The sequence below is a fragment of the Parus major genome, chromosome 11 (assembly GCF_001522545.3).
Source record: "Parus major isolate Abel chromosome 11, Parus_major1.1, whole genome shotgun sequence".
Taxonomy (NCBI): Eukaryota; Metazoa; Chordata; class Aves; order Passeriformes; family Paridae; genus Parus; species Parus major.
Window position 1 is genome coordinate 4039536 of NC_031780.1, and position 20819 is coordinate 4060354.

General features: G+C 41.2%; 1 protein-coding gene across 4 annotated transcripts in view; it reads right to left on the reverse strand.

The window, feature by feature from the left end:
- CDH13 (cadherin 13) overlaps positions 1-20185 on the reverse strand; it is a 426254-nt gene extending 406069 nt beyond the window's left edge. For all 4 annotated transcript variants that reach the window (XM_015640174.3, XM_015640173.2, XM_033517167.1 and 1 more), the window contains exon 1: positions 20017-20185. In XM_015640174.3, coding sequence (XP_015495660.1) covers positions 20017-20061 — 45 coding nt within the window. In that variant the 5' untranslated portion in view covers positions 20062-20185. The remainder of the gene's footprint in view (positions 1-20016) is intronic.
- Positions 20186-20819: the final 634 nt, after the last annotated feature.

A 20819-nucleotide genomic window follows, 5' to 3' on the forward strand; every position in this document is an offset into this window, starting at 1 on the left:
GGCGAGAAAAACAAGCTGAATACGAGAAAGGAAAAGAAACAGAGAAATAGTGAGGGAAATGAGCCAGAAATGATTGTTTATAACTTTAGATAGCAAATCCCCAGTTAATGCATACTAGTCTAGCTCCACTGAGGCCACAGTAGCCACACAATTTACACAGCTGAGCATCTGGCTCTAAATATTTAACTGTTCAGAATTCTAGTGTGCATCCTTGCATAGCAGAGCTTCTCTGACTAATCACACTAGAGGTAACCACATCTTAAGTGCGTAGTTCTAAATTGAGTAATATTACCATTAATAACAGTGCCTAATTAAGACATCTATAATGTTTTTAATTAGAAAAATTGAAAGTCCTTCTGGAATTTTTCCAGTCAAATTAATTCTGAGGACTTTGGACGTTATTACAAGCAATGTTACAGGAATGAAAATTAGGTCTAAATTAGGACATGTCACTGTACTTAAAAGCAGGAGAAAAAAAAGGAAACACATTCCATTTTCTGCTTTACACACCGTTCTCTGCTATAACATCGCACCACAGGGGAAAATAAAAACACCATTTTGTGGTTTGCTCTAAGTTGCCCTGCATATAGTTATACCTGATGTATCTCTAAGGTCTGCTCGTATTTTGACACTTTGCTTTAAGGCTCTTTTTAAATATCACATCAGAATTCTCTTGTGAGCAAGTATTTCCAGAATCTTAAAGTGACAATTCCTGTTGGCTTGATAGAGACCCAAGTCCTTGTGGTTATAATTCATATGAATTATGCTTGTTCAAAGAAATCCTTCTGTGAAGCTGCATGTTTAGGTAGGGCAGCACTCATGGTTAAAAACTATCAGATCCAGCCTGCCAAAACCAGACAGGAAGGAAGGATCCACATGGTCCTCAATGAAGCTCTTGAGGATAACAACCAGATATTTCAAAAGCTACAAACCTGGCGAGTTTTAATTTGTACTTCTCATAAACCAGTTCTTCAAACTACTCCATGCACATTTCTGGTCTGCAGCTGCTGTTGCTTTATCACTGCTCCCATTGTAAGAATTTAGCAAGCATAAACCCATGAGTCTAGTGCACAGCTGGATCAGGTTAATTTGAAGCTGTAAAGACACTCAATCCTTGCTCTTCAAAACAGCTTATTTGAGCACTTGCTTTCATACTGCTGATGTGAGTTTGGGTGTGTTCAAAAATACACACAGGTTCAGAACCTGGAAGCAAGAACCAGGACCGGGTTCTGGCTGGATTTTATGTGAATATCTCAGACTCAATCAGGGGAAATTGAGGTGTATCTTAAAAGTTCAGAAGCTTCAATCTTAAGGCATGAACATAAGCAAAAGAATAATGAGTCACAAACCAAGTATTATCTTTAGGAATAAAAAAAAGCCAGTGTAGCTCAACAAAACACAAGCTTTTGCCTGTCCTACATTGTGTATATGATGTCTATCCATATATATTTTCACATATATATGGATACATACAACATGGATATGAACACACTCAACATTCTCCTCACTGTGGTACTTAATGCCTTCACATTTCTCCACTCTCTGCCAGGAAATGTTTCCCTCAGATCATTCTGATTCAAAAAAACAACTTTGAGTTCCGCAATTCATTATGTCTTTATTAAGACAAACACAACAGTGTGTGTTTCAGGCTGGTCTGTTAATTAGGTGGCTTGTCCTTGAGACAGAGATTGCACAAAAGGCTTTTTTTTTAGTGCATTGTACTAACACTGAGGATGTTTTCAGGCTTTGATAATACTTTGAATGGGCTTGCAGCTTACAATGATTAAAGTTATGATAATAGCAAGGACATTTAGACATATACAAGTTCCCTAATAGCTCAGGGAGGTTTATCCTCTTTCAAATCATAGTGTTGTTTACTGCATCCCAGCTTAATTGAATTTAAGGACTCATCAGAGAAAGAAAGTCTGATTTCTATCTTCTGTTAATACCACAATATATTAAATGCAGAAAACAAACAAAATATTTATCTGTTATTAATACTTGACAGATAAACCTCTCGGACTAGGAAACGACATCACAATTATTGTGCTCAAGTATAATGTCAAGATGATGAAAAACTTTAAAAAGTGAGCATTTCTGTTCAAGATCTTGTCACTCAAATGCTGCATTACACTTAAAACAAGTCTAAGAAAAAAGTGCTAGGACAAAACTAATATACATGTGGATGTCATAATGTAATTTTGTATTTAAACTGTAGCATTCACACTGGCTATCATTGTTTTCTTATCAAGTGTTTCACATAGAGGAATCTGATCAATTATTATTCATATTAACTATTAGCTATCTAGTTTGAATTGTGTTATAAAGGAAAAGAAATCAATTTTCAGCAGTCAGATGCCAGTTTTTTATGAAGGACTCCTAGCAAAGCACTTCACTGGGGACACAAAGGATTGTCACATCTTACTTTGGGCTGCACAGATGCTACACGTAGAAAGGAAATCACCAACTTGGGGATGTTTGGGTAGGTCTCTCTGCTTTCCTCCTCACATCAGAATAAAACCACAAGAACTGGGAAAGGGTGACAAATGTGGCACTTTGAGCCATCTGAGGAGCATCCAACACCATATTTCAGAAAGAGCTGTTGACTGCTCTGAAGTAGGTAGATGAACACGTTATTCCAGTGAAGGGGAAAACTGTACTAATTTGTTCTTCCATGCAGAAGGAGAGAAGCATTCCTAGTAGACCACCTCCACTTCTTTCTTTGATCACAGCAAACTGCAGACAGCTCACTGAGAGAATGAGAACTGAATTCTTTCAGCAAGCTTAATGCACAACAGGAACACAAATCCAGCAATTGTCACACGTTCCAGCAGGTTGTCTGACATTGCTTCTCTAAGAATACCAAAAATTTCATATCTTAATTCCCCAAGTGCCTTTGTCTATCAGGATGACAAGGAAGGATGAACTTGAAATGAAGGACAGCCTGATGACTTCTATGAGTCTGTGCAAGATGGGGTTCATTCAGCAATGGCAAAGAGCAGCTGAGAATAATCCATTATCCATCTGCCAGGATTCACATGGATCCTCATATAAAATATGTTTTTCAGTGCCTGATTATCGTGATTTAAAGGGTAGAGGGGAGAAGGTAAAATAAATGCAATAAGAATAAAAACTTAGTGTGAGATAAATCTTTTCTGCTTTCATTCTCTGATTTGTAAGCACACAATTTGCTTTAAATGCTCACAAGCAAGTTAATTGAAGTTGCCAAGCAAAGAAAATGACAGAGTACTTCTGGAAAAGAAAAGAAACCTTGGGGAAAGAGGATAATATTCTTAAATACCCATTGATTCTAACCTTATTTTCTTTAAGAAAGCATTGATGCTGATGACATATTTCAGGTTATTGAACAAGAACAAAATGACAACAGTCAAGCTTTCCCTTCAGGTGAAATCATTCTGTTAACCACAATTCCCCAAGTGCCCTGAAAATACATCTTCACTGGCACAAGAAGCCTGCAACATATCTTTAAGATGAGGACTAAATTCTGGCAGTACCTCACAAATGGAGGGATGGATCACTCATTAAGATACAAATTAATTACTATAATTAAAGTAATTAGTTCAAATAAACAGATTGAACACAGGACTCTTTCCAAGATCCGCCACAAGCCATATTGGTCTGGGTTCTTCACTACCAAGGTCAACGTGTACTGAGGATGATTTGGGAATCCTGAGCTGTGACTGCAAGCAAAACCTGCTTGATAAAGACTTCCTATAAGACTTCTCACAAGCTCCTTCTTTGATTTTTACTTGAGTTTCCTTTGCTCTTAAGTGATATTGTCATCTAACTTCTGTGAGAAGTCAGGAAAATAAAATCAGAGACATAACAGCATGCAGAAAGTGAGGTCCCTTCATTATATCATGTTAATCTCTGCCCCAGTGATGCAATTCTGCCTTGAAAGACACATCCAGGTGTTTGTAACTGTAATAAAGAGTTGTAAAACACAATTGAGAAGAGTCACTTGGAACACAGGCCATCTGTCTATCCCCATGTTTGCATTACCCTCAATTGCATGGCTGTGTGCAATTCCCATGCAGATCTGTATTTGCAAGGGGCAGGTGCCCCAGTTAAATCCCAGGAGACAGCAAGTGTCCAGCATCTCCTAAAACTCGGCTCATCTGCCCAGAACTATGATTGCAGTTATAACCTCAAAACTAACCAAAGCTCATTGCTTAACTTCTCACTCTTCTAAATGTTGGCACCTTTTGATTAAAACTCTAGTCTTCATAGTTTTTATGTATCAGTTTCTGCCATTTTGCAGCCAACGTATTAAAATCCCTTCCTGGTCTCCAGCAGTCCATAAAAATCTTACAGTAAATCCTGCAGCTGGGGACATATTGCTGGTATCTTGCTGGGTGCATTAGACAGCAAAAAGAAATAAAAGGCTAATGTAACAAACAATATTAACTTAGTTCCAAAGAGGACTTGGAATTTTTTTTTTTAATTTTCTGTTTTCTCTTGGTTCATAAAACAATTGAAAACTTTGAAAGTTCTGAGAAAAGCAGAGTTATTTTTCCTCACCAGAAAAATTAGTTCTAGGGCAAAGATATACTCAGAAACTCCAGAAACCCTGGAGACCTGACTGCAGGACAGTCTGTCAGGCAGCAACTGACCCCTTTAAAGAAAACTCAATTACTGCTTTATGTTATAATAGCTTTTTTTCAGTAGTACACCAGAGATTTCTCACTGTTATATTTCCAAGTCCCTTCCAGAGACACACTCATTAGATCTTAGGAATCTCTGGACAAGAAAAGTTCAGAGAGGACATAGACCTGGGTTCTCAGACTGATGCTCAATTCTGAGATCTTGACACAGGTCAATTCACACACAGAGAGATTAAGATTCTTCATTTCCAGTATACTTTTCTATGATACAAGCATAAAGCAGCATTGAACATGTCAGGGACTTCTCTTGGTGGCAAAATAACGTTTTCCAAAGTGCAGTTACCCACAAGATCATTCTGACATTTCAGGAGTCAAGAGGAGCTATTATTAGCTGTGACTAATAATATTGCAAGTTCCCACCCATGGAATCTGTGTGCAATCCTCCATTGAATTGGCAGCCTTTGGCAGTATCACTGCCACATGATTTGAACCAGGCAAGTCTCAAAAAAACTGCCATAGCACTGTGTAGCCAGCTTGAAAATACCCTCACTGCTCTAGGGAGATGAGTGATCCCTTTGGAATTGGTTTTTGGAACAGCAAACTAATGAATCACTAACAGCTCTAAAGTAGACAGAATGTATTGCAACACAGCATGTAGTGCTGCAGAGCCGAAGAAAATCTGTTTACAGTGCTTCAACAGACACTTGAAATCAAGATGCTCAACAAGGATGAGGCTGTTAAGAGAGAATTGAGGCTCCAAGTGCTGAAGCTTCAAGTAAAGTTATCCCCACCAGGACCAGCAGCCATTCCTTGGTGCCAGGGGTGGGCTCTGACCCAAGAAAAACAAAGGCAAGGCACAGCTCAAGGGAGGGAGTCCACATGGAAACAGGGAAGGGATGGAGCAAGAGACAGCCCTGTCCTCCTGGGCCTGTTGGTGCCTGTGCTTCAGTGCTAAAGGAGATCAGAAATCACTTCTGTCATTCAGACACACTCAGTGCCAACCTCCCCCCAGCCACAGCCGCCTGGAAACCTTGTCACTATGATTTATGTGATATTTGCTAATGGTACAGGGTTGACACCCAGCTTTGCATTCAAGCCAAAGGTCAGCCTGATGCATATGGTTGGTGGGATGGGAAAAGGCACTGTTTTACAGTTCATGTTCTTAGTGAAGCAGTACAGTCTGCAAAGAGAGGCTAAAACACAGAAACAATATCTAAGTCCACACAGAGTTTGCTGGGCTGGGGAAAACCAAAGCTCAAAACACACTTCAAACTAAGGACACTCAAAGCCACAGCTTTGAGTAAACTCACTGCCCTGCTTTTTCCCAGCCAAAGCTGGGCTGTTACACAAATATGATGCTTTGGTCAGAAGGCCAGAAATGTAGTCCCAAAAGTATGCAGAAAGGAGCACAACTGTGAAGGGAGCAGTTAGAGCTTTGTCTGGAAAAGACAAATTTCAATTTCAATTCACTAGTGCTGCTTATCCAGTGACTAGTTATATATTTTACTGCAGAGAATTACTAAATAAGACAGGATACCAGTTTATCCTTTCCTATCCCTATTTTTAAGTCCACAAATTCTACAACCCTCCCAGTCCAGCAGCCTTGTTTCAGCATGAAGCCTTGCCAGTAGCACTGAACAAAACCATAGAAAGCTTTCATTACAGGTTTAAGGAAGCTGATCAGATAGTTTATCCATTCACACAAAAATATGGAAAAGGGGAAATTTAAAAGAAAAATTGATTATTACTTAAGCAGATTCCTCAAGATTTGTTGTTAGTGAAATTCATGTAAACACAGCCACAGGAGGTGACTACACAATGAACCAAGGAATAAGAAAGTGGGATAAAGGAAAAATGTTTCTCTCTACTGCACAAGACTTGACCAGCATGTGACAGGCAGCAGGGTAGGACAAATAAATCAAAGATGGATTATCATTTATAGCTAAGAAGCTTCAGACCATAAAACCATCCAAATTCCACTGCAGTTACTGGAAAGTAGTTTTAGAAATACCAAAAATAGCTGTAGCAATGCCAGATCAGAGCCCTACCCAGCTGCTGCATAGTCTTCCCTCCCTTCCCTCCTTCCCCAAAGGGGTTCAAGATGAGTTAACCTGGTCACCTCATTTAAAACCTACCCTTAACCCAGAACCTGGCACACAATTCTGCACACCCTGTACATCTCTGGCTTGTGGGCTGGGAGAGATGGACTGCACATACCTCCTCTGCTTGTAAAGCAAAGGAATGTGCTCACAAATCAACCCCAGTTTTACAAGGAAAAGAAAGGAGGCTCTTCATTTCCCATCATATTTGGAGCATTATTCAGAGCTGCACATCCTCTCTGGGAGCAGTGATGCCGTGGGGAGTGGCAGTGTCACAGGGCTGATGTGCCTCAAGCACACTTCTATTTCCATCCCCTGCCCTTGCAGGAGGGATCCAGTGAGACTGAACAGGGTCCTGACACCACAGGGCACCCACAGAGTTACTCCCTTTTTAAAGCAACTCATAGCAGCGATACGAGGTGGCTGCATCAAAGCTACAGCTGCAGTTGCCTGAGGATTTTGGCAGGAACTTCCCACAGGTGCCCAAGCCTTAGTTCTATGTCAGTGTTACTGATTTAAAATGACACTTCCAGGGAAACTTTATACTTGGAATACAGACACCTGCCCACCAGGAAAGTCAGTCAAGACCAGAGTGCCAATTAGACAAGCACAGCATACCAAACAGTAAAAAGTTTTGGATGCAGCAGACATCAGGCTAGTCCCTAACCTGGGGAAATCAAAGTTCCTCTACACCAATACCACGCTAACACACACAATGGAACAGGAGGAACAACAGTGGAGCTCAGGCCTGGAGGTCTCTGTGATACCCAGGCTCCAAAGGCAGAAATCAGAATGCTGGTTTGCTTGCAGTCATTACACTTGTACAAGGAAAAACTGCAAAGTAACTACTTTTCTATTTTTGTTTTCTACTCAGTGTTTTGAAAGGTCAAATGTATTTGCACTCTGCTGTGTTGCCTTTATCAGTGCTTAAACTCAAGCACTGCCAGATGAATCATGAGTTGTAAAGCCCAGAAGTACAATGTCAGAAGCAGATCCATTGTACATGAACTGTCAGCTGTCAGGGGAGGATTGTTTCTGTTTGAAGCATGGAAGGACCTGCAGAAAACCAACAGCTAGTTTGCAAATGTGCCTGAAGCCAGGTTCTCTTCCTTTCATCTCTTGCTCTTTAGCTAGCCTCCAAGAATTGCCAGAAAAATAAGACAAAAGGGATAAATATCTGAAAACATATATTAGCAAAAATGGTAGGAGAGGGAAAGTCAAATAACATCTGTCAAAACTTTGGAGCATTTCTCTTTCCTAACAGTTGCCGCATTTCAGCAAAACATTGCTCAGCTGTTCCTGGTAGCTGCCTTGCTTCATATTTATTGCTAGAAAACCATAACAGAGTTGTACTTCCCCTGGGAGGTTCTCTGACCCTTTCCTACTTTTCCATTTCCTTTGGGACATACGTCCATCAGCAGGCAGTCAAAATCCTGCTGATGTCACACAGGGGACATGTGTCACCTTCCTGATACACACAAACCAGCTTCAGGCAGCTAAAGAAGTGACATGCAAACAGGTCCAAAAGAAATTGCAAAATACTGTCCTGCAATCAAGGCTGCTTTGGCTTCATAATTTATAACCCAGTTGTCTTCTCTCCACTCCCGTTCCTTCCCCATTCAATTAGTCAATTAGAGAAAGAGATGTCCTACATTTGTTTCATTTGTGTGATAACAAGTTTCCCAAAGAATCAGGAGAATGGATTTAACAAATACAACATCAAAGCAGTAGGGATAAATGTTGTCCATTAGGACATAGAACAAATTATAATAAAGCCCCACCAAAATACAAAATGTAAGAAAGAGGAGAGTTCTGTGGCAGCTAATGAATGCTGGAAGTGGATAAAGAGTTTTACAAAGGATTAAATTTCCTGCCTCTCATAAACCAGCTTGCTGATATACACAAATGTGCATAAAACGTTATCACCATTTCCTGGTGCCAACAACTTCAGATCTAGATATGAGCAAGAGCTCTGGATACGGGTGTCAGCCGAAGCTCTCAAGGGAAGATCTGTAAATGAAGATGTGGAAATCAGGCAAAATCAGACTGTGCGCCATTCCTGTATACATCTGTTGACTGTATCACAAATGTAAAAGGCTGCTTTCCAAATCTAACAGCTGCAAAAAGTGACAGAACACTGAATATAATTTCATTTTTCTTTTTCCCTTGGTTTTGCTTTCCCTTCCATCTTTATGCTTTAAGGTTTACTCTTCCTTCTTGTACTCCTCAGTCAACCAGTGAAGAGGAGAAATTCAGCAGCTGTGTCAGCATGTGTATTAACAAATAACCACCCCAGCACTTGTGGCTCCAGGAGATCACCAACCTAACACCATTATTGGGGATGATAAATTAAATTCTTTTCCACATGTGCAGAAAGAACTAGACTTCTCTAAGGGACTGAGGGAGAAAACAGGGTGATATGAACATACCAGGAAAGGCACAGGGTGTGGTCCAGATGCAAAAGTACAACATTTAGAGTTCCCTACCGCATTAGCCAAAGGTTAAAAAAGTTAACACTGCACTAACTCCTGGGAATCTTCAGATTACCCAGTGAAAATATGACCCATGTGAAATGTTAAAGGAAAGCAACTCCTTAAGTGGGTCTGGTTCTCTTCATAGTGCAAGAAAACATCCATCCTCTTCTCTTCTATCACCAAAATAAAATCATCTCTAAGCACCAAGAACAGGGATAGACTTTCCAGCAGAGCCTTTTGAACCTCATCTAAGTTAAATCACAGTAGTAAAAATTATTCACCTTTTCCCCCAACACTAGAAGTTCTGGAGGAAAGTTTGAGTATAAAAACTAGAAGCACTCAGACTATCTGCATTATTTTAAACAGATGGAGGAGAAAAGAAAAAAAAAGTAATTTGAACAAGGAAATTACAGAAAAGCTGATGCTTCCAGTCAGCCTGGAGGTAAGGCAGAGAGAACCATTCATGCTGTGCACGACGGCTTTTTATTCTTACATATCCCAGCTAGACTCCACAAACACACAGCATGCAGAAATCAGAAGTCAAGAACAAGTTGGAGAAACAATTCTGTTCAGGTTCAACATGAGTTATTGCAGACAAGCAAGCCAGTTTGTTTTACGCAAACTCCTTCACCCACCCCATAATCAATGTTTAGCTCCCATGCACAGCAAGAAACAGGTTCTGTGCTTGTGTGCCTTTGACTCCTGAAGGAGGAAAAAGCCTTGAAAATTCTATTCTTGGGAAGCAAGTGCAAGACTGAATCCTCCTTTCAGAGAGACAAACACACAGGAAGAAGCAGCTGTCCCATGAAATCAGACTCTGGCTTTCAACAGTCCATACAAATCCAGAGTCCCATGCTTTGAGCATGTAACAAATGGTGCATCCATGTGTCTTAGTCCTCCCAGGAACATTTGGGTGCATCTCCCCAACAGTGACACTTTAGGTCAGCAACATCTCACTTCCAGAAGCTAAACCTGGGAGGGAAACAGCCATGGCCAGCAGCTCACCTCCTGCCAGAGCAGCCGAATCTTTTGGTAGCTCTGACTCCTCCAGACTGAGGAGAGGAAGGAAGACAGAAACCTCTGGCAGTGAGCAGATGGTGGGAGAAATATTCTGCCACTGAGACTGTGTCTCCTGTTGCAGTAGAAAGATGCAGAACCTCTGCCCTACTCAAGCAGGGCTGGTTTTGAATTATCTGCCCCCATTTTCTACCCCAAACCTCTGTGGTATGAAATGCCTTGAGTGTAAATAGAGCTGCCAGCCTCATCCTCCTCCTCTGCTCCACCTGATCATTGTGCCACCAGCTATTAACAAGAACTCTCCACTTCCTTATGCCTAAAGAACTCTGCACAGCTAGGATTATATTTTATTTTATTAGTTTCATCTGTATGCAAGTAACTACTGTATAGAGATAGGCAGTTCCTTGGCAAAACATAACTAATTATATTCTCAAAAGTAGAGCTGCATTATTAAAATACTACTGAAAACACCACCTTCTGATTGGCCTAAAGACTGAATTTATTCTGGGCTCCCTCCAATCAGAATTAATCTTTCTGGAGTACAATGAAGTGTCACCACTGAATCAACACCAGCAGCCCAAGTGACAGCAGCCGACATCATTACTCACCTAAGATAACAGACCTCAAGTCATTGAAACAGGCAGATGTTGGAGGCTGTCTCCCATTTCAGAATAATGTTCCTGTCGTAACTGAGCAGTTATTTTAGGGAAGCAAGGATAAATTCATTACCATTTGTAGGGTGCTCAGATATCATAGCAATAGAAGCCGTGTAAGCATCCCGGTACAGGCACTGTAAGAACGCACATGGCACTGACACCAACCATCCCTCACCCAGATAACAAAAGGAGGGGCAGTGCAATCCATCCACATCCACTGGAGGCTTGCTCCTGTGTTGGTGTGAGCAGCAGCACCTTGCTATTGCATACACACAAAACTGAAACTGGGAGACATGCATGACCAGAAGTACTTTCCACAAGAGACAAAATTTTGCAATGTGTCCCCAGCACCCTTATCTTACTTCCTGGTAACACATAGTATGCAAACTTATCAGCTGCTCTTTTTTCCAGATTAAAATAATCAATACCCTCACCACATCAAGTACCACATTTCTTCATTGATAACTAAACTGCAGAGATCAACAATTAGGGAAAACTATTGGCGACATTTAACACTGGAGAATGCAATTTTTTATTATTTTTAAATGAGACATCGTAGTTTAAAAACATTAGAAGAAAACACTTACTTCAAAACTAAATGTCAGAGGATTATCCACTCCCAAAAAGTAGGGAATATGGGTGCAAGAAGGTGTGCTTCCCACTACTCCAAGCTATCCTGACCACCCCTACATCTTTGTTCCACCAAACAATGACTCTTGCAATGATATTGCCACATTCCACACGGGTCCAGAAGCACAAGTGTAAGACAGAGAATGGATTGAGGGTGTTCAAGGCCAGGCTAGACAGGGCTTGGAGCAATCTGGTCTAGTGGAAGGTGCCCCTGCTCATGGCAGAAGGGTTGGAAGGAGATGATCTTTAAGGTCCATTCCAACTCAAACCATTTTATGATCCATTATTAAGGAAAAATGATCAGATATGCACCTGACTAGTTTAGTGTTCAGGTCAGAGCTGTGTATCAGTAAGTTGACAGGAATATCAATATCCATAAATCAAGATTTCTAGAGTTCAGAGTCCAGTTAGTTCAATCTGACCATGAATTATGAAAACAAACATTTTAGAAAACAATAAATTCACTTTGCCCTGCACAAAATACCACCTTCAGGTAGCAAGCTAATAAATATGTCCAGAAATCAAAACTGATTTTTATGCATTGTTCTATCTTAATATCAGTCTCGTTTATCTTTACCCAGAGGTATTTCATTTTGCATTTCACCTGGATAATACCCAGGACTTCCTGGCACTTGCAAGACCAGTTATCTTGGCAGAAGGTCAAGCTGAACACCTTTTAATTTGGCTGGCTATTTAACTGTACAGATCAACTCAAACCCGCAGCTGAGATATCCATTCCTGAGCGCAGTTGGAGTTGCTCAGCTTCCTCTGACAGAGCTCAGAAACAATGGGTTTAATGGGGAAGGAAATGCCCATCTAATTCTGATGCCTAATTCCATCTCCTTTCACTCAGGGAGTAAAGTACCAGATGCTCTGGATTTCCTGCTTTGTCAACTCCAGAGCAGTGCTATGTTCAGTTCTCACATTTTGTTATAGCTGTTTGTTGTCTGATAAAACGCAGTTCCTTGGGGATAACACAGGGCTGTCTCAAGAGAAGTGTATAAATACACCTGATTTGGCAGCAGAGGAACTTAAAGAAAGAAAGTTAGTCTATGGGAAAATACAAGATCCCGGGGACACCATTTCTGGGGTTTTCTCTTCTCCCAAGCAGTTACCAACTACTGAAAAAGTAATTAGACACAAGAACACTATAACAGGCTAAGGAGGGGGAAACTTTACATGATACTCCCCTCCCTCTATCCTTATATGCTGTCTCTACGAGCTGTGGATCATATTCCTATTTCTGACAGCTGATATATCTCCCTTTACATGGTGACCCCATGGAAAACTGCCAGCTTTTCTTTTACACTTATGGGTTCAAAATCCCCCACATTTGATCCAGGACTGTCTATGGACAACTTGTACAGAAGCCCAATTCCAAGTTATTCCAAGAAGATGAAAAGAAAGTGATTGAGTGTCTATAAAGTAGATGAGCCACTTATCATCTTGATAAGTGCTTTGTAACATGTTTGGAGGTTTTTGCTCCATAGCAGTTTGAACAAAACTCAGTGTGTTGACACTTTTCTGGATTGATTTGAAGCAATAGAAGCAGTTATCCATGCTCATCCTGTGTGTGCCACAGATGTGTTCCTGCCTGTGTGGCAGCCAGCCATTAATGCAGAGAATCAGGGCTCCCTCAGCTGTGTGTCCAGCCAAGTTTGTCAACCTGGCCTTGGAGCAGGATCTCTCACACCCAGCCCAGGGAAAGGGAGAGGTGTAACAAACAACAGCCTTCAGTACACAAATAATGACAGCTGAGGTAGCCTGAGCTTACAGGTACATATATTTGTAAATTAGTACCTCCTGTGCTAAATTTCAGTTGTATGTAAAAATATCTCTTTGCCTACAGCCACATTGACAGTGCTGTGACATCTTAATGGCCTGGAACCTGAGGTTTGTAGCATTTTGAGTCCTTGCTACACACAAATTCCATCTGCCATGATTACTCAAAATCCTAAAACATCTGCAAACTTTTAGAAACCAACTTGCTGTCTGTACTGTTAACACAACCTTCGTGCACATAAGAATTATTTGCTCTTCATTACATACCAGGCTCCAAAGTCCTTGGGAATTAAATATTAACTTTTAGAAATATATACATTGCCTTTACAAATAAGGAATTAAGCATTAGTTGTTCACAGCAAGAGAAAGAAATGACTTAGACTGAAATAGATAGCTATTATTAGTAGTTTGCTAGGGTTTTTTTATTTATTTAAATGATTTTGGGAGTAGAACCTTTATCAAATGGACTCTAAGGAATCCTACATAATAAAATCTTATTAATTTCAGGGAGATGGGTATGGGCATCTAATTTTGAGACATTTCAAAAGCTTGAAAGTGGATGTTCAGTTTCTTAAGAACAAGGCCCATAAAGATACCAAATTAGACATCCATACATGGACATTCATAGATATCAGAAGTTATTTAAACACCTTAATCAGCTTTTCCAAGTGGTTAGAGATACTGAAAACTGCTGTGTGCTGAAAAGATTCACCCCAGTCTTAATACCTCATATTTATTTTAGTCTGTTCATAGAACTGTTTTAACCAGCTCTATCGAACCAAATCTTAAAAATCCTTCTTTTTTCCCCCTCTATCCAAGAAAATTAATGGTGCAAAACAGTAGAATATTGGATAAGATAGGAGCAGAATGAGTTCCCTTCATATGAAACAGTAAGGCTTTCAAAGAATTAGATTCTTCCATTTGACAGAAAATACAGTCCACATCACACACACACACAAAAAAAAAATCTTAAAAAAGCAGTAGTGGGCAAATTTCCAAGACCTCCGAGTAATGAAACAGTGGCTAATAAAGCAAGTCTTACTTTTCTCTCCTCCTTGGCATTTAATATCCTCCTGATTTGTGTACACTAACATTGTGTTAGCTGCAGGACATGTGAAGTGACAGAAAAACACAGCCTCCCATCTGGACTGGTCCCATCCATCTGGTGATTAGGGCAGGGCACAGTGCAACCATATGGCCATGATCAAGAACCCACTAATATCATCCAGAGCTAACTGGGAAATGCAATAGCCCACTTAGTCTCCTAAGGATGATAAATGTCTCTCATTCTGTTTCTCCTCCCCACTGGACATTGTAGATTTGTCTTTTTGCCTGCACAGATGAACCTCTAGTTAGAATCACAGAATGTGTGGAATTGGAAGGGACTCACAAGGAATATTGAGTCCAACTCCTGGCCTTGCACAGGACCATCCTCCAGAGTTGCTCCATGTGCCCAAGAGCATTGTCCAAATTTTTCTTGAGCTCCCTCAGACTCAGTGGCACAACAACGGCCCTGGGGAACGTATTTCACCCTCTGGGTGAAAAACTTTTCCTAATACCAAACCTAAACCTCCCATGACACAACTTCAAGCCATTCAGTCCTGTCACTGGTCAGACAAAGCAGACAACAGTGTCTGCTCCTCCTCTTCTCCTCACAAGGAAGTTGTGACTGCAATGAGGTGTCCCCTGACTCTCCTCTTCTCCAGGCTGAACAAGCCAAGTGCCCTCAGACACTCCTCGCACTGCTTCCCCTCAAGACCCTTCACCATCTTCATTGCTCTGTTTTGGACACTCTCTAATAGTTTAATATTTTTGTTATATTGTGGTGACCAAAACTGCCCTCAGCACTCGAGGTGAGGCTGGCCCAGTGGAGAGCAGAGCAGGACAATCCACTCCCTTTCCCAGCTGGCAAAGCTGAGCCTGATGCCCTCAGGACACACTTGTCTCTGCTGGCTGGAATACCAGTGATACACATCAAAACAATGAATTTTCCCCTGGAACTGTCCATGAAACAATATAAAAAACCTGCAAACCTGACCTTTGTACTCAAAGTCCTCCAGAAAGGTTTATGCTGTCATAGGAACTCTGAAACCTGAGGCCAAAGTCCTGACACACAGCACGCTGGTGCAACCCAGCAGCTGAAGATTAGAGATGCAACTCCAGCAGTGATGCAGGAAGAGAGGAACACTGAGAGCTCTGTTATCTGCCTTGCTTTTACATATTAATAGAATGGGAAGAGCCTACTTGTCTTGCAGCAAACAGGAAGAAAAGGAAGGCAGAACTTCACAACTCCTTGAAGGGGCACCACTGTTGCCACCTACACAGTTCTAATAGTCCCTGCCCCACTCATCTATTGAGACAGCTTTTCGGAATACTAATTTCTTAGCTGCCAAGTTCCTAAAAGCCAAGTCAATAACACCCAGTGGATCACAGCACAGATATTACATGTGCTAAGAAACCCTTCTTGAAGTTTTGATCCTCAAAACAGAAAACAGGTCCCAACATAACACTTAAGCTGTTTAGATTGAAGGATTGGGTCTCAGGGCGTATAAAAGTGGGGTTTAATTGACATAAAACTGCAGAAGCATTTTCATGTTTTTGCTTGTCTACTATAACAAATCCCCCCTTGCTTAGCAGTAAGGGCTGTGGCCAGGTCCTGTGTAAGGATATTTTTAGAGGTTAAATCTGTAGCCAAAAGCCATCTTAATTCACTTGTGCCAACCTTCCCTCCAAGGTAATATTCGGGAAATAGGACAGCACAACTGCTGGAATGGCTCTGTGTTTTGGGAGACACCATCTTATGAATGAGATATGCAACTGGAAGATGTTTTTTGATTGCTAGCCAAAAGTGATGGCCTGAAACTGTAGGGAAGCCTGCTCACAAAGTGCTCATCGGTAGAAATAATTATATGGAGTAATTGACAATCAAGATTCTTTAATATTTTTAAAGCATTTTTACAACTCCGATATAGCACAAAAACCGCAGGACTTCTCAAGAACTCTCAAATAATACAGCAACACAATAGAACAGGGAGATATTTGGTCAGAATTTGAGCATAATCTGCAATGCTATATCAACACACATGTGTGAGCAAGACTTGTCTTTTTTTCCTGAAGCTGTTAAATTTCTTTTGCTTTCAATACCTGGGTGCTGCCTTTCAAGCTGTGCATGGAGCCCTCTTCTGGAGAAATTTGAACAAATAAAAGCTTAAGAATGCAGCAGTGTGGGCTCTGCAATAGGGGAAAGAGTTTGAGGACTAATTTTCTCTATTCACTCTAATGACAAGCTTGGAAAATCTACACATTTTTCCAATTCACTTAGTTGCAACCCAGTGAAATGTGACAGTTATTGTTAAAATTATCAAAAATATGGGGGTTTTCCTCATCTTGTAAGCCTATCTTACAAAATTTTGAGTCATCTCTCTGCATGAAACACATAACATAGAAAAGGAAGCCTATGAACAACTTTTGTCTTAAATATTTTTGTATTTAGGTTTTAGAAAATCTCCTTTGGGGAAAACATAAAACATGCAGATTTTTAAATCTGTATCAGATCAGAATATGCATTTACTATTTACTGTACTCTGTACAGTAAAGTGCATAAGCTACCAGAGTACATTTAGTTTTTATTATCAGCATCAGATCAATAAAGCTGTATATTATAGTTATGCTTTGGAACTTTAAAGGTGATTCTGCATTAAAGGATTACTTGAAACATCTTTCTCAGTTATTCCAGCTAATGCTCAATTTTCCTCTTGGTGAAAACAGAGCAGTTGGTAGTAGTGTAAACTAAATCTTTGCAAATGGAAAAATTAATTTATTGCCCACCTGTTTACAAGAGTTTTTGCATACATAATGGGCTGCTTTGATATGAAAAAGTAATTCTCCATCTTCATCCCTTTAATGCCTCAAATGGCAAATATTTTATACTTTAAAAATGCTGTTGAATTAGAGGCAGACCAAGAAAACAAAAAAACTAAGTTACTAAAGCAAACAACCCAAGTTTTTTCACTAAAAATAAACCTTCTGCAGTTCACGTTCCTATTGACATAGAAGAACTTCCTCAAACTTTTTTCTCTATGCTGTAAACTTTCCTAGCATTACTTTGAAACTAAGTTATCCACATCTTCTGCTTCCACAAAAAAGATTACTAGATTGCTTCTGCTTAGAAAGAATTCGATCAAACTTGATCCTTTCTGGGTCCACGAGCATTGGTTCATGAGACATTCTTGCTACTCCTAAGGGAGAAAAAAAGAAAACTTGCAGAAAAAGATCCCCAAATGTGTTACAACCACTACACAAAGCAGATGGCTGCATTTGTTTAATATGTTGTTTCTCACATTCTTCTGTTTACTTTTCCTGTCACACGAAAGCTGTGCATGTGGGGTGTCAAAGAGAAAAGCCAAACAGCGTTTCAGTAAATCCTGTTTCTTTCCCCAGCGTGGCACCCACTCTAATTCATACTTTAAACAACCAATACTCAACAACCTAGACCTGAAGACAGAATTACATACACTTCCATATTACAGTCTGATTCATTCTCCAATTTATTAACTCTTAGACACAATCTAGAAAGTAAACTTGGAGATGCATTAGTTCACATGGTGGAGCGAGACATGACCAAATAGAGCTGCACATGCTGATAAAGAAGGTGGAGTGCAGTTTGAGCACTAAAGCTAGAAGCAAGGCTAAAGCACCGCAAGCTCAGCCCTGTAGTACAGCAGAATTCAGCCCAGCCTGGGAAGAAACTCTGAAGTATCACTGAAAGTAGTAAATAAAGTGCACAGGTGTTTTCAGAGTCAGGTGACTTCACCTTGTCAGATTTTAAGTAGCCATTAATGTTAAAAAAATGCCAGCTATGTTTAATAGGCCCTAGAAGTCCATCCTCTTGTATCACATACATATTGCTTCCCTACAAGCAACTGCTAAAGAAAACCCAAACTCAAAGCTGATTAATTCAGCGGTGTCTTAGAGAGGCAGTACCAAAAAAAAAAAAAAAAAAAAGACTGAAAACAGAGAGAAAGCCAAGCAAAGCAGATGGGAGGTCTCAAAGCCAAGATGAGAGAGCAGCCACAGGTTCCCTTTCCACTGCCTGTGCCCTCTCCCCCAGCCCCTCTGCTCCCTGAGCATTGCCTCCCACTGCCAGCCCAGCTGCCAGCCCGGGCTGGATCTCAGCCCACTTGTGACAGCTTCTCGTCCCCAGGAGCCCTCTGGGTTTCCCCAGCCCACGGGATAGTGTTCATCCCCCCATAAGCAGCAGCTTGGCCACTATCCTGAGGCAGTCCCGGCAGAGCCAGAGGCTGCTCTCGGACACTGCCAGGGATCCCCAGCCCGGGCTGGCAGAGTGGCCCTGCCAGCAACTCTCCATGTGGCACCGGCACACTCTGCTCGGCACCAAACCCATGGCCCAAGGCAGCTGCTTTCATTTGTTCCACAGCCCGGAGCAGGATTGTCATCCCGAACCCACCCAAATGCCTTTGTGCTTGCTCACTGCCGATGCCCAGCCACCCAGTCTCCGGCTGTCCCACAGCTCCAGCCGCCCACGTCCCTGCGCTGGCTCCTGCTCAGGTGAAACCAGGACCTGAACGTCCTAACCTTCATCCACAGCATGTGTGCATTCTGCTCACCCTACCGCCTCTCCTCGCACACCGTGGAGCTGCTCTCAGCAATAAAGCTCTCCCAATGGTGATCCCTCACCGTTTTATTCCTTACTGCCCTGTTTGGGATTAGCAGACCTAATGCCTGCTGGAGATTGCGGCTACACAAACACGGGGCTCAAGCTCAGGGTCCTGAGCACTTGTTTGACACTAAACCCCACCAGCCTTTTAAGGGTTAACAAAACCACTCTATCGCAAGTCAAAGAGGAATTAACTTTCACCCCTGCTCAGTGCGGAGGATCTCAACCCACTGCCACTAAACGCAAGTTTACAGAGCTCCTAAAACAAAAGGAGGAAGAATGCACTTTAGGTGGACAGCAACAAAGGATTTCCGAAGCTGCTCTGAGCTGCCCAAAGTGAGCCCTGTAACAGCAGCGAGAGGGAAAGAGTGACCGGGAGGTGCTGAGAAGTGAAACGCAGCGAGTCCCTGTGCTTTGACAGGCAGCAGCAGCGGAGCTTCAGCAGCTCCGTGTTTTTAAGGCTGGGTGTTTTTTCCTCTGCTCTCTGGCAGAGGGGGATCTATTACATTTAATAAGAGAAAGGCTACATAGCAAGTCACTAACGGAGTATTACACATCTATCAGGAGAGTACGAGGAAGGGAGCCTTTTGCAAGGTCTGGTTTTATTTTGCCTCCATGTTCCCCCCCTCCATTCTTTTATTTTTAAAAAAGGCAATAAATAACGTGAGCTGCCTGTAACAGCCTATAAACCTACTACCCAGCACAAGCCACAGAGGAAAGAGGCAAATCAAAGTTGCAGCATTTGATATGACAGAAAATATTGCCGCTGCAGCTGCAACCGAGACACTTGAAAGATTCCCCGCACCACCCTTCCTGAAGGGAAACAAAAAAATGCTATATATCACCCAGCAAATTGGTTGTAATTGTAAATCAGGGAACTATGAGATCCTACATTCCTAGCAACTGGCTTAGAGCAGAGATCCTGCATCTTTAAACAGTAATTCAAGCAATGTATAATTACTCGGAAATCAGAGCTGAATTTCAAATACTTTCAAATCCAAAACGCACAAAAGCTGAAAGATGAAAGAAGGCAAGGAAAAAACACACATTTCTTACCTGGGACAGCAGAAAAGACAGAGTAAGTTGAGTTTTGTGCTGCATTTTGCCAGACTAGAAGGTACCAGAGGCTTTTTCATTCATGCACTCGGCTGCACTGAGCATATTTTCACTGTGAAACAGCCTTTGAGAAGAGACTCTGCCTTGAGAGCCAGCCAACTTCCCAAATAGATCAGCAGCATCATCACTAAAGCATTGGATAGAGTCTGATGACCAGAACCAATGGCTTTACAAGGATGATTTCTTCACAAAGCATCCCCATTTTGCATCACACATATTGGGCAAGCACCTCTACAAACACAGCACCTTTAGAAAGCATTTTGCTTTGGTGTATTTCTGTGTTTAGTTTCAGTCTGACACCATGCTTTACAGGTCTCAATGGTATTTTCCCTTTCAGAGAATGGAATTGCACAGAGAGAAATAAAAGCAACTCTGAGCACCACTGCAAAGATATTCTCTTTATTAAAATGTTAATAAGGTAAACTTATTTTCAATAATTCAAAAAAAATGACCTCTGCAGTTTTGGTTACTTCCAAGCCTTAGAAGGAGAACACAGTGAAATTTTTCAGTGCAGTAGAAGTATAGGTTATATTTTGTGTTTTCCCCTCAATCTCACAAATCACAATGAAGACAGATCCATTCTAGCCTGCAGAAAAAATGCATCATAAGGCAATTGATTTTATTAACTGCTCGGGTAATGGCAGAATTGGCTTTTAATTCAACAAACTGGAATCTAGGACAGAGTTTCAAAAGTGCCTGTCCTTCAATTAGAAAAAGTTTTCCTGTTTGAAAGAGGGGACCTG